Below are 13,567 nucleotides of genomic sequence, written 5' to 3' on the forward strand. Positions count from 1 at the left end.
GAGGAGCCTGGGCCAGGGGTAGGGCCTGGACTAAGGGGTGAGGCCAGTGCCAGGGGGCGGGGCCTGATTTTACCTGCACCTTCTATGTTGGCTCAGATAGTAAAACGTCTGTCTACAATGCAGGAGACCTGGGTTCGATCCCTGGGTCGGGAAGATTCCCTGGAGAAGGAAATGGCAACCCACTCCAGTACTCTTGCCTAGAAAATCCCATGGATGGAGGAGCCTAGTGCAGGCTACTGTCCGTGGGGTCGCAAAGAGTCAGACACTACTGAGCGACTTCACTTTCGCTTTCACTTTCTATGGCCCCTGGGAAGCAGGTGCCATCACTTAAACCTTCTGTCTCTGGAAGCAGTCTCAGAGATGACCTCCTGGGCTTGGTGGTCTCCATGGTCGAGTTTGCTCAGATGCTTCTCGAAACAGTCTGTCTTTTGGGGTTGTGTCCAGATCAGGAGGCAGCTGGCGCCTGGCAGAGCCAGCTCTTGTCTGGGGGACCCCTGAGGCCTGGTCCACCACCCACCCCCACCAACCCGCCCAGTGTGGGTGCTTCTTGTCTGAACACCGACAGAGCTGCCCGGGGTGCCCAGGGCCCCAGCTGCTCATCTTGTCTCCTGGCTCTGATGGTCTCCTGGTGGGATTTTTTGCTGAATGCCTGGGAGTTCTGCTTGAATCCCAAGGGTTCTCCTTGTTTCTGGGGCTCAAACTGTCCTTCCTGACAGAGCTGAGGTCCCCTTTGCTGCATGTCATTCATGTCTGGGATCAGCTGTCATCTTTGTGGAGGAAGGTCCCAGTAGAGAAAGGCCAACCCCACAGGGGGAGGCCCCCCATAAAGGAAGGCACCCCCACCCCAGTAGAGGAGGCCCCCATAGAGGGAGGATCCCCATAGAGAGAGGCCTCCCATAGAGAAAGCACTGCCCCCATAGAGGGAGGCCCCCATAGAGGAAAGCCACTCCTATCAAGGAGGCCCCAGTAGAGGAGGCCCCCATAGAGGAGGCCCCCGTAGAGCAAGGCCTGTCCATCAAGGAGGCCCCAGTAGAGGAGGGCCCTATGACAGGAGCTCTGGGAGCTGTCTCCCTGAGGGGGGCAGGACAGCCGTCTCGAGAGGGACTCCAGCACAGGCCCCCCTGCCCAGAGACGTGTGGCTAACGGTGTCAGCATGTCCCATGGGCTCCCTGCTGCCCGGGAGCGGCTGCCTCCAGGACTCTCCACTCCTGGGATGCCTTGAGGTCTGGAGCCTGCCCCCTGCCTGTCAGCTAGGCCTGTCCGGAGCTGGTCTCGGTGGAGCCCCCCTCTGGCTCTCCAGGCCCCTCATCAGCCCCTTTGTTCCTGGCGAGCCCATGCTCCCTTGTGTCCGGGCCTTCCAGAAGCAGACAGAAGGCTGGAGGGTTGGTGCGAGGGGTCTCAGCTGCCTTCCTGGGCCTGACCGTGTTCTTTGTAGCGTAGCCACCACACCCCGATCCTCGCTGGCTGTAGAGTGCCTGCTGCTCAGCGAGAGACAGACGAGGCCCGACCTGCACCTGTCCCCTGGGAACCGGGCCAGAGGCAGCACCTGCTGGCTCTCAGGCCTGCGAAGCTCCTTGCTGCCCCCTGGCCTGGTACCTGCCCTGCACGCCTCCAGGGCTCATGTGCGGAGGAGCCTGGGTGCGAGTCTGGAGTGGGGGCTCTGCGGGGTAGGGCCCGAGGGTGTCAGTGATGCCCCCAAGCTTTGGGGTTAGCCTTTCTGGGGGGGGCGGTGCTGGGGGGTGCAGTGGTGCCCCCAGGCCTTGGGGTTAGCCTGTCTTGGGGGGGCGGTGCTGGGGGTGGGGGTTCGGGGCCTGGTCTGTCCCGGTCTGTTGCCGCCGGCACGCGATGGGTGCTTGTTGAGTGCAGGTGCTTGTGAGCGAGGAGCCGCAGGTCCCGAGCCTGATGCCGGGGCTCAGGGAGTGGAGGGGGCGGGTGTGTCCCCGGACGTTCGCCGCGACCCACCGCTCAGCTGTCCGCCTGTCCTTCTGTAGGTCAGTTGGGCCGCAGGTGGCTTAGCTGCGGTCCGAGCCCTGGGATCAGCCTCTGGCCACCATTCCTGGGAAGGCCTTAGTCCCCACCACCCTGCCCCCCATAACTCCTTCCCTGGGAGCCGAGTTCAGCTTCTAAGCTTCAGCAGTTTGTCTTAAAAACTTGGGGTTCCCCATATTCATGGAAGTGTGGGTGGAGTTCAGGGGGGCATCCCCCCACCTCCGCCTCAAAACCACAACCGCGGAGTCATGGGGCCGGAACCAGTGAGGCAGTCTGACTCCTGCTGCTGGCGGGGATGGCCCCCGACTCGACCGCGCCCTGCAGGGAAGTGGATGTGGGCGGTGCTGGGGGCTCTGGGCAGAAATGGGCCGGGCCGCAGGCACCGTGGGCTGAGCTGCCCCTCCTCTCCCCTGGTTCAGGGGCTCCATCAGCCCAGGGGGCGTTCCCCACCTCGGCCCAGAGCTCGCCTGCAGTGCTAGGCACGTGTGGGCACCTTGGCACCCTGGCCTCACCACCCTGATCAGCCTCCCTGGGCAGGACCCGCATGGGCCCTGCCTGTCCTTGCTGTGGGCACCACGGCCATGAAGCTGCGTCCACCAGGCCATGTGTAGGGGTTTGCCCCCAGCCTTGATGGGCAGGCAGAGGCCGGTGGGGTCCAGGGGCCTCCCACCCCATGCTGACGGGGGTGATCGGCTTCACCCGCGAGGGCTGGAAAGGAAGGGTGTGGTGGGCGTGGACGAGGGGCGGCGAGAGACAGGAGGAGATCACTGAAGGCTCCGCGGGAACTGAGGTGAATGCCAAGGATGTGAAAGGGGAAATGGGATGGGCCCCCACCCTGGGCATACCGCGGAGCCGCCACTGATGCTGACCATACCTGAGGGCTCCGTCCCTGGTGCTAAGGCCCGCCTCAGGTTATGGAGGGCGGACACCGGTCCCGAGGGTCTGCCTGTGGTGGCCTGGGGGACAGGACAGGTGGCCCCTACTCACCCAGCATGGTTTGGACAGCCACAGAGGAAGTGCCCGAGTTCCTTTCCGGGGTGCTGCCCAGCGGATCCAGCTGTTCAGTGTTGCAGCCGGGCTCCCACAGCCCGCGCGAGGCCTCGGGCCCAGCCTCTGGCCCACACAGTGTCCTCAGGGCCCCTGGGGGCCTCCCTTGGCCTCTGCTGCTGACTGGCCACCCCAGCCACCCCAGTCTCCTGCCCTTTTCCCAGCAGTCCTTTGGTGTGCCCTTCTCCAAGCATGTGCTTGGCGGCCCCCTCTGGCTGGGAGCTGCCTTCCGTCCTCTGCGGCCCAGCCGGCCTGGGGCTGGCCCCCGGAGGCCCCAGAAGTCCTGCAGAGGCTGCTTGCTGTGCCCTGAGCTGGGTTCAGGAGCTCTGCTGTCAGCGCGGCCCCCAGATTGCTCTGTCATCCCAACGGCGACTTTCGGATGGAGACACTCCTGTTTATCCGGTTTTTACACAAGAAGCCTCAGGCCCAGGGCGGTTAGATAATTCCCCCAAAGTCACTCAGGGAACGGAGGAGGCAGAACCCTCATGGTCAGCTGTGGCCGACCCCCCCACCTCCTGGCGAGCCCCACGGGCTGGGCAGGGGGTGTTCTCCGTGGCCTTGGGTGCCTGGCCGGGTGCTCGGTGGATGGTCTTGCGGCTCTGGGCTGGCCTGTTCCTGGGGCCCTGGACACCCTTTCTGCAGCATGCAGGGAGTCCCTCAGACTCCCAGAGGCCCGAGCTCACACCTGCGTCACCCCTTAAAGCTGTGTGCCCCTGGCTGGCCGCTGTATCCACTCTGGAGGTGGGTGGGCGGCTCTCCCCGCTCACTCAGGGCTTCCCATGGGGTGCAGCCCGATGGCACTCGGCAAATAGCCGAGGCCCCCGCTGAGTTGACCGTCTTCTGGGAGATGCTCCTGAAGCCTGCAGACTGTGCTGGGGGGTGGGGGGTATTCTTGGAGGCAGTGGGGTTCTCTGGACACCCCTCACCCCTCCCCTTGGGTCCTGACAGCCCCACATGGCCGGAGCTGGCCTCCCGGCCTCCCTGCAGCCCCCTGAGTCCCATGGGCTTCAGCGTCCTCAAGGAACCAGGTGGCCACCTGGGCAGGCGAGCCCAGACGTCCAGGGCTGGAAGAGCCCCTGCAGGTGCTCAGCGAGTGCTCTGTGCACGCTGAGCACCAGCTCCTCCTGTCCTGGGAGGAGGGGGATGGGAATCGGGGCCCACAGGGAGGGAAGGGGGTGAGGCTCCCATGTGCAGGAGGAGCCCAGCCCGGGGAGACCCGGGGGCAGCGCGGCGGCTGCGGTCCGTCCAGAAGAGCTGCAGGACCTGACTTCCGCCTCGGTCAGGGCTTTGCAGAAGTGAGGGTGCTGGGGGGCTGCCGGCTGGCGCCCTGGCGCCTGTGGGGTGCGGCTGGCTTGCAGGGTGTGGTGGGAAGCACCCCTGGGCCCTGGGCGCTGAGGGGAGAGCTGGGGTGGGCGCAGCGGAACCAAAACTGCTGTGTCACTGCCGCGGCAGCTGTTGCCACGGTGACCGGTGAGTTTCCCACGCTTCCTCCTGGCGCAGCGTCAGGATGGCGGGAGGGGCGGAGGGGGTGTGTGTGTGGGTGAGGATGTGTGTGTGTGTGTGTAAGGATTGTGTGTGTGTGTGTGCGTGATGGCGGGAGGGGCGGAGGGTGTGTGTGTGTGTGATGGAGGATGTGTGTGTGTGAGAGGTGTGTGTGTGTGAGGATATGTGTGTGTGTGTGTGTGTGATGGAGGATGTGTGTGTGTGAGAGGTGTGTGTGTGAGGATATGTGTGTGTGTGTGAGGATTGTGTGTGTGTGTGTGTGATGGAGGATGTGTGTGTGTGAGAGGTGTGTGTGTGTGTGAGGATTGTGTGTGTGTGTGTGTGTGATGGAGGATGTGTGTGTGTGAGAGGTGTCTGTGTGGTTGTGTGTGTGAGGTGTGTGTGAGGATTTGTGTGTGTGTGTGTGTGATGGAGGATGTGTGTGTGTGAGAGGTGTGTGTGTGAGGATATGTGTGTGTGTGTGAGGATTGTGTGTGTGTGTGTGTGATGGAGGATGTGTGTGTGTGACAGGTGTGTGTGTGTGTGAGGATTGTGTGTGTGTGTGTGTGATGGAGGAGGTGTGTGTGTGAGAGGTGTGTGTGTGGTTGTGTGTGTGAGGTGTGTGTGAGGATTTGTGTGTGTGTGTGTGATGGCGGAGGATGTGTGTGTGAGGTGTGTGTGTGAGGATATGTGTGTGTGTGAGGATTGTGTGTGTGTGTGTGTGTGTGTGTGTATGATGGAGGATGTGTGTGTGTGAGAGGTGTGTGTGAAAGGTGTGTGTGTGAGGTGTGAGGTGTGTGTGAGGTGTGTGTGTGTGAGGATTGTGTGTGTGTGTGTGTGATGGCAGAGGATGTGTGTGTGAGGTGTGTGTGTGAGGATACGTGTGTGTGTGAGGATTGTGTGTGTGTGTGTGTGTGATGGAGGATGTGTGTGTGTGAGAGGTGTGTGTGTGAGGTGTGTGTGAGGTGTGTGTGTGAGGATTGTGTGTGTGTGTGTGTGATGGCGGAGGATGTATGTGTGAGGTGTGTGTGTGAGGATTGTGTGTGTGTGTGTGTGTGTGATGGAGGATGTGTGTGTGTGAGAGGTGTGTGTGAGGTGTGTGTGTGTGAGATGGCGGAGGATGTGTTTGCGAGGATTGTGTGTGTGATGGTGGAGGTTGTGTATGTGTGTGTGAGGTGTGTGTGAGGATGTGTGATGGCGGAGGATGTGTGTGTGTGTAGGGGTGCTGTTTCCTCCCTCTCTCCTCGGGTTGCAGGATCTGAGTCCACCACCATGCCGTGTGTGTGTGTGTGTGTGTCCGTGTGTGTGTGTGTGTGTGTTTGAGGATTGTGTGTGTGTGTGTGAGAATGTGTGTGTGTATGTTAGAATGTGTGTGTGTGTGTGAGGTTTGTGTGTGTCTGTGTGTGTATTTGGTGTGTCTTTGTGTGTGTGTGTGTGTGTCTGTGTGTGTGTGTAGGGGTCCTGTCTCCTCCCTCTCCCCTCCCTCCTCTCTGGGGTCAGGCTTCCGTGCCCATCCATGGGTTGGGGTCCCTAAAGCGCCCGCCACAACAGCGGGTCCCAGAGCTCTGGCTGACCGCTGGGGGCAGCACCCGGGGGTGGCAGGCAGTTCTCACTTAGGCGGACGAGGGGCAGGGGTGGGAGCCGGGTCCTCCGAGCCTGGGGTTCCTTGGGAGCTGGGGCTCTGGGGGCAGGACGGCCTCCTCCAGCCTGGCCAGGCCGATGGGGTGGACATCCTGCCGGGCTCCGTGGGGCTGGGCCTGCCGGGCCACAGGGCTGGGGGTGGGCGAGGCCCCTTCCGAGCCCCGGTTTCTCTCTCCGTGGAGGGGGGCGTGGCAGCGCCTTCTTTGCCCCGCGGATGCCCCGCAGCGCCTGCCAGGGCCGACCCGCTTTCCCTCCGCAGCTCAGCTCGCCCATGAACCCCGTGAGCAGCAGCGAGGACATCAAGCCCCCACTGGGCCTCAATGGTGTCCTCAAAGTGCCGGCCCACCCCTCAGGGAACATGGCGTCCTTCACCAAGCACATCTGTGCCATCTGCGGGGACCGCTCCTCAGGTGGGCCTCCGAGGGCGGGGCGGAGCGGGGCGGGGCTGCAGGACCACCCCGGGTGGGGCGGGGCTGCAGGACCCGAGCTGGTGCTGGGGTGGGGGGTGGCAGGAGCCCGGCCTTGCCAGCGAGGGGCCACCGGAGCTCCCAGCCGCTCACCCTGGACATCTTAGCTCTTCCAAGTCCAGGAGATGGTGGCCGGGGAGCAGGGCGGGTGGCTCCAGTGGAGACGCCGGCCAGGGAGCCGCTGTGCTGTGCCCGGGGCCAAGGGCCCCTCGCACGCCTCCCCCCGAACCCAGCAGCCCCGCTGGCAGGCCAGCTGAGCCCTTCGGGGCGCCGGCTCGGACCTGGAGAGGGCGAGGGCCCTGTGTCCGAGTCCGCGCGCCCCTCATCCAGGCCGCGCATGGCGCTCACGGCCGCCCCGCCCGCAGGCAAGCACTACGGAGTGTACAGCTGCGAGGGCTGCAAGGGCTTCTTCAAGCGGACGGTGCGCAAGGACCTGACCTACACCTGCCGGGACAACAAGGACTGCCTGATTGACAAGCGGCAGCGCAACCGCTGCCAGTACTGCCGCTACCAGAAGTGCCTGGCCATGGGCATGAAGCGCGAAGGTAGGCGTGCGGGTGCGAGGCCCTCCCTGCTCACAGCTCCTTTGCATACTTCTGATGATGGGGCTCTCACTCCCTCTAGAGGCCTCCACTGCTGCTGCGTTGGCACACATCCCTGGGGGCTGGGGTCTCTCACTCACTGACTTGTCTGAGCACCAGCTTCGCGCCAGGCTCTGGGGTTACAGGAGGGACACCTTTGATCCTGCCTGCTGGCAGCTCCCAGCCCCACTGGCGACAGGCATCCATCAGAACCTCTCCAAGGTCCTGGTGGGCCCTGCTGATCATGTGGGCTCTCGGAGGGCTGTGGGGCTCCACCTGGAACGAACCCCAGGGAGTGTACAGGCCAGTCCTGGGGCCTGCTTGTTGCTGCTCAGTAGGACGGTCCAGGAGACCTGGGGCTGAGGGGCATGGGTAAGGAGCTCTGGAGACCATCAGGACAACGGAAGCATTCTGGGCGCTGGGTTGTCCTGGGCTCTGCTTCCTCCCGCAGATGGGGCGGGGGTGCCTCGCGACCCAGATCCTCACAGTAGAGAGACTTGGGCTGCAGGCCTCTCGGCCTTGGGACTGGGTCCGGGTTTCGTTGACAGCAGGTGTGTGTCGGGCGGTGGGGCAGGGAACGTGGAAGGCTGCTCCCAGGGGGTCGCTGAAACTGTCCCGCGGTCCCGCTGGCCAGGGCCTGGGCCTGGGGCAGGCTCCTCACAGCCCCTTGCTCTCTGTGGGCCTTGGTTTCCCTGGCCCAGGCTTGGGGGCTCCTGGCTGGGAGGGTCTGTCTCTGGGCTGAGGGTCTGCGTGTCCCTCCCGCACTGTTTCTGCTCCACGGTCCCCACAGGCTGGTGTGTGTGCACCTTCCCCGACACCGTCCCATGGGGGAGCCGGGCGGCTGTCTCGTCACTGGGGACTGCCCTCTTGTGGAGTCTGCAATCTCCATCTCCTTCGTTTATCTCCTGGGCCCCAGGCCTTCTTGCTGACAACCCGAGACCTCAGCTGGGCCAGTGGTCCTGCAGGATCTGTGCCTTGAGGCTGAGAGGCAGTGATGGGCTGGGAGTCTCGGCGCTGGCGAGGGGCAGTGTGCCCATGGACCCTGTAGAGCAGCGCCTCCTGGGCTCCAGCGTGAGCTGGGGGGCCGGCCTGGGCCTTGGTCTGCCCACCCAGCCTTCCTGATGAGGGCGCATGTTCCATAGAGACATTGGCCCCCCTTTCTGTGTGCGGGTGGAGAGGCTGAGGCCCAGAGGGTCTGGGGCTCGGCCATGGTCACATGTTGGGCTGGAACCGGGCCCTGGCTTCCAGTGCTGACCTTCTTCCTCAAGGCCAGCAGGAGGCCAGAGGAAGCATGTGCCTGGTGTGGGGAGGCCTGTGTCCGGCCCCAGTTCCTCTGGCTGCCCCATGTAGTCAGGGTGGGCTTCCTGGAGGTGGTGAGTGCAGTGTTGTTCCTGAAGGATGGAAACTTGGGCAGGGGGCAAGCACGTGGTGGGCAGATCCCTCTGCACTTTGGTTTGGGTCAGCGAGCCGTGGTCATCTGTCCATTGAAAGTAACCATCACACAGCCAGGAAGGGCCCCCTGGGAGTGGTCAGTGTGACCTTCAGGGAAGCCTGGGGCCTGTGGGAACCCAGAGGAGGCCCCGGCCCTGCTGTGGGCATTGGGCAGCACTTGGTGGACAGGTGTCCAGCTGACCCCTGAAGAGTGGAGGGGTGTTCAGCAGACCACGTGTCTGGATGGCGGGGACAGCACGTGCAGAGGCTGAGACCTGGGGGCCCCACAGAGTGACCGAACATAGTTCCCAGAGCTGTCCAGTCCAGTAAACACTGACCCTCTCCTAAGGCCCTCTCAAGCTTTCCACTTGTGGGCCTGGGGGACACCCCAGTGAACTGTCGCCCCAAGGTCTGGGGAGAGTGGAGACAGCGTCTCCTGTCCCAGTGGAGCTGCAGTCTCGGGTCTGGGGGGTCAGCGGCTCTGACCCCCCTGTGCTTGCCCACTAGTGGCTGTTAGGGGCGCCTGCTGTGCCCGGAGCCTCTCTGGGGTCCCTGCTGGTCACATACACTCACCCACCCATGGTGCCATGACTGTCCACACACATCCCCCCCCCCCGGGAGGGAGGAGGCCTCGGGGGTAGGGAGCGGGCCTGGTGGCCAGGGGAGCGGGGCTCGGGGGCAGGGAAGAGGCCTTGGGGGCCGAGCCTGCAAGGCCGTATGCCCGCGCTCTCCATCTGATGCATGAGTCTGGAGCGTTGGGCGCCGTCCTGAGGCACCGCGGCCCTCGAGGCCTGATTTATGGGCCGTTAGATAAATACCTGATTCCATCAGGACCCACCTCCCCTTGCTTCCTGCTGGATTTATAAGTCACGAGCAGGCAGTAAAAACCCTCCTACATGGCCCCCTCGTGCTCCCAGCACAACGTTAAACTCTTCGCTGGCCCGAGAGCCGCGGGGCGGTGGGAGGCGGCTCCGTCTGCCCGCCGGTGCAGCGCTGTCTGGCCCCCCGCGGCTGCAGGGGCAGCCCCACCGCCTTGCCCTCCAGAGGGGTGAGTGGTAGACCCCGCGTGGCCACGGTGCCGGCCCTGCAGAGGGCTCTGTGGGTCAGCAAGGTGCACACCAGGCTCCTTCCTCTCTGCCCCCACCCCGGGGTGTGAGCCCTGCCAGGAGGGCTCCCCAGCGGGGGTAGGGCTTTGGCAGCATGACTTGGGGCAGTGCAGTGCCCTGCGATGGGGGCCCAGCGTGCCACCCTAGCCTTGTCCAGGAGCGTGTAGGCTGTAGGCCCCCAGGGCCAGCCCGAGCCCTCCTAGGTGCTGCCCCGTGGTGGGCAGCCATGCCAGCCGGCCCCGCACAACACGACCCATGTGAGAGGCTTCTGGTTGCTTCTGGTGCAGTGAGGACGCAGGCTCGAGGCTGGCACCTGACTGGCTGACCGCAGGGAGGGCTGGCTAGCAAGTGACGTGGGAGGTGACGGCTGCGTGTCGGGCCCGCGGGGCCGGGGCCCTGGGTGGGAAGTGCCCGCGGGCTAGGCCTCCCCGGCTGGGCCGGGCCTGTCCGCTGGGCGTGCGGCCGCCCTCGGGGGCCTGTGGGCGCTCCCGTCTGAAGAGGGCACAGGCCAGTGCGCGGGGCTTCGCGGCCTGAGAGGGCGACGTGGCCCCCGTCTGGGGTGAGAGCGCCAGGCTGCAGGGGCCGTCCCGCTGTCCCGCCCCCCTGCTCGCCCCTCCCTCGGGAAGGCCTCTCCCCGCTTCCTGCCTGTGTCCGTCTGCTGGCTCCGAGCAACGGGTGTGGACACGGTCCTGGTGTGTGTGTGCACACGTGTGTGTGCAGGCGGGCCCCCACCCCCCTGTCCCCGGGGCGCGTGGCCTCGCTTCTCCCAGCCTCGGTGTCCTCACCTGTGCATGGGGGTGTTGGCAGGCTCCCCCAAGGGAGGGATGTGGTGGGGGGCATGGGGGTCGGGCGAGCGACTGGTGGCCACAAGATGGGTGCGTGTGTGTGTGCGTCTGTGTGTGCCTGTGTGTCTGTGTGTGAGTGTACGTGAGTCTGTGTGAATGCTGGTGTGCATGTGTGGGTGTGAGTGTGTGCATCTGTGTGTGCACATGTGTGCTGGTGTGCATGTGAGCCTGTGTGCACGTGTGGGTGTGTCTGCGAGTGTGCATGTGAGTCTGTGAGTGCTGGTGTGGGTGCGTGGGTGTAGGCCTGTGTGCATGTGTGTGCGCGTCTGTGTGTGAGCCTGTGTGCACATGTGTGTGTGTGTGCATGTGTGTATGTATGCGTGTGAGTCTGTGTGAGTGCTGGTGTGCATGTGTGGGTGTGAGCCTGTGTGCATGTGTGATTGTATGCACATAACCGTTCTCGTGTGCAGACTGAGGGGACGGAGGGCCGGGTCCTCTGAGCTGGAGGCACCTAACTTGCCCTGTGGCCTCTGGCAGGGACGCCCCCTCTGCCCTTGAGAAGGGGCAGCCGGGCCAGGGCCGCTGGTGAAATCCCGTCCTTCCTGCCCCTCGGGTCCTGCAAGGGACAGGGGAAGTGCCCAAAGCAAAGGAGGCAGCAGGCCTGAGTTCCCCTACCCGGACGCCCCCTCCCACCTCTCAGCTCCCCAGGGGGCCGGCAGCAAGCACCATGCCAGAGAGGGGTCCCAGGCCGGAGTCGCTGACTGCGGGGACCCTGGCCGTGTTGGGGTGTTTAGTGCCCCTCCAGGCGCTGGCTTGACTGCTGGGGAGCGCTGGCCCCGGGGTTTTCCTGGGGATCCCAGCAGCGGGCCTGCCAGCTCTGCTCTCATGGCAACGTCCCCCCACCCTCCGCCGTGCAGCCTCCCGCCCCCACCCTGGGCTGGGAGGAGGACAAGGCCTTGTCTTGGCCGCCCCTCCTGCCTGAGGCCTCCCGCCAGCTAGATGTCAGTCACATACGACCACGTGCAAATGACGGCTGACCTAGTCCAGCAAGAATCCTAGCCACCCCGCTCCCGCCACTGTCTATAAGTAAAACCGTAATATTTATAGTGAGGGTGCTCACAGAGCTTTGCTACTTAATTCTGCCCCCCCGCCCCACACCCAAGGCCCCCCGGTCGGCACCCCTGCGCCCAGGGCCGTCTTGAGTGCGGGCATCCCTGTAACTGGGCCATGGCGTGGGGGGCGTGGGGGTGGGAGTCACGAGCAGACGGAGGACAGTGCCTGTGGACGCCCGGGAGGCGGGTGTCGTCAGTCTCACTGCAGGTGGGGGGCGGTGCTGGGGCCTAGAGAGGCTTGGGGCTCACCCGGGGCAGAGCAGGTCTGACTCCTGAGCTGCCTGCTTTCCTGAGGGCTCAGCCATGAGGGGTGCTCTGGGCCTCAGTTTCCCCACTTGGTAAAACGGGCCTCTCAGCTCTGTCTAGAGCACAGACCCCAGGGACCCCACTCTCAGGGTCTCAGGGACACTGCTCGCCAGGGTTCTGCGTTCCCATCACTTGGCTGTGGTCCAGATGGGCCCGTGTGGCTGCCTCGCTCTGGGTCCACCCTTCTGGCCTGTGACCCAGTCTCCTGCACAGATGGTGACCTGAGGAGGTGCCCGGCCCAGCCCAGCATCCGCTGTGGGTGGGGGTAGCGGGGACCAGGCCAGCCAGCTTGAGCTTCCCACCCAGCCCCACCAGCTGTCAGACTTTGCAGAAGCGCCAGGCTTGCAAAAGCTCTGGCCCGAAGCCTTCTGCCTGGCTCCGTGGCCCAGCTGGTGCGGTCCGCAGCGTCGGCCGGCCTGTCTGGAGTCCGGCTGCACCAACGGAAAGTCCCTCACTTGAGTCAACATTTGGGCTCGGAGAGCGAAGCCCCTGGCGGGGGGCAGCTGTGAGCAGCCGTCTATGGAGGCAGGAAGGAGGTCGGGCTGGCCCTCAGGACGCCCCATGGCCCAGAGAAGGGCACTGCTGGGTCCCGGCGTCTCCGAACGGTCGTTGGTGGGGCCGGCGTGGTGGAGAGGGGTTGACGTGGGCTGTTATGAAGCTGTGTGGAGCCCGGGGACCCCAGGGAGCCCCAGAGCGGAGCCCTCACGCCCCCAGGCTCGGAGAACGGAGGCTCCCCTGGCCCCTGGGTTGAGGGGCTGCAAGCGGGCCCTTCCGCACAGCACGGCGGCCGTGTGTGCACCACGGCCCCCGGGAGTGGGCTTGCACAAGCTCCCCTCTGTGCTGGGGTCCCCAGGGGCCCTGCGAAGCTCTGTCTGAGGTGGGCGCTGAGGGCACCTGGGGTGTCGAGGGGATGCCTGGACCTGCTCTGGCTCAGCAGGGCAGGACCACGGGATGGTGGGCCTGGGGGGCTTGGCGGGCGGGGGGTGCCGCCCCATCCTGGTGCCGCTGCTGTCTCTCAGGGGTGTCTGGCCGTCCGTGGGGCTCTGCCCAATACGCCCGGGGCTCCGCTGCGAGGGTGCTGGGCTCTGTGGCAGCCCCTCGGGCCTTGGACTAGGCTTCTGCCCGCTGTGGACTCCCCCTGCTGCTCTGGCCCGGGGTCCTTGCTGTCCCCAGTAGAGGTGGGGTGGTGGGGTCAGCCCAGGACACGGCAGGAGCCCCTTGGGGCTTTGCAGGGTTCTGGGTGGGGTCCACAGCTGGGCTGTGGCTCAGTGTCCCACTGGCCTGCGGGGTGACCTCAGGGAGGTCTCAGCGCCTCTTAGGAGAGGGCAGCCTGAGCTACGTGGGCTCTGAGATCGAGGGTCTGTGAACGCCCAGCGTGGGGTGCCTAGTCCCCTCGGCCTTCCTCCGCGTGGGTCTCCTTGGTGCGTGTTGAAATAAACCCTTCCCTCTCTTCCTGGTTCCCAGAGACTAGGCTGCCCCCGTCTGCCCAGTCCTCCAGCCTCATGCTGGACACCCCCTCTGCCTCGGCGCATGCCCCGCCCCTGCCTGAGCTGCCGTCCCTGCCTTTCTGTCTCTTCAACTGTGTTGCCGCTTCTTCCGGGAAGCCATCCTGGCTGTGCC

The 13,567-nt window shown here is 64.8% G+C and overlaps 1 protein-coding gene and 1 long non-coding RNA gene across 9 annotated transcripts in view; both read left to right on the forward strand.

Annotated features, from left to right (window-relative positions):
- RXRA (retinoid X receptor alpha) overlaps positions 1-13,567 on the forward strand; it is a 93,105-nt gene that overhangs the window by 65,520 nt on the left and 14,018 nt on the right. For all 4 annotated transcript variants that reach the window (XM_061434152.1, XM_061434154.1, XM_061434153.1 and 1 more), the window contains exons 3-4: positions 6,419-6,569; positions 6,992-7,171. In XM_061434152.1, the coding sequence (XP_061290136.1) occupies positions 6,419-6,569; positions 6,992-7,171 (331 nt within the window). The remainder of the gene's footprint in view (positions 1-6,418; positions 6,570-6,991; positions 7,172-13,567) is intronic.
- LOC133257767 (uncharacterized) lies at positions 25-5,705 on the forward strand. 5 transcript variants are annotated; one of them, XR_009739694.1, is made up of 3 exons: positions 25-4,993; positions 5,050-5,111; positions 5,191-5,705. It is a non-coding gene; the product is annotated as an uncharacterized LOC133257767 (long non-coding RNA). The 5 variants fall into 5 exon arrangements; XR_009739695.1 differs by having other exon boundaries at positions 25-4,710; positions 4,748-5,111; XR_009739696.1 differs by having other exon boundaries at positions 25-4,708; positions 4,826-5,111.

This window comes from Bos javanicus, chromosome 11 (genome assembly GCF_032452875.1).
Source record: "Bos javanicus breed banteng chromosome 11, ARS-OSU_banteng_1.0, whole genome shotgun sequence".
NCBI lineage: Eukaryota > Metazoa > Chordata > Mammalia > Artiodactyla > Bovidae > Bos > Bos javanicus.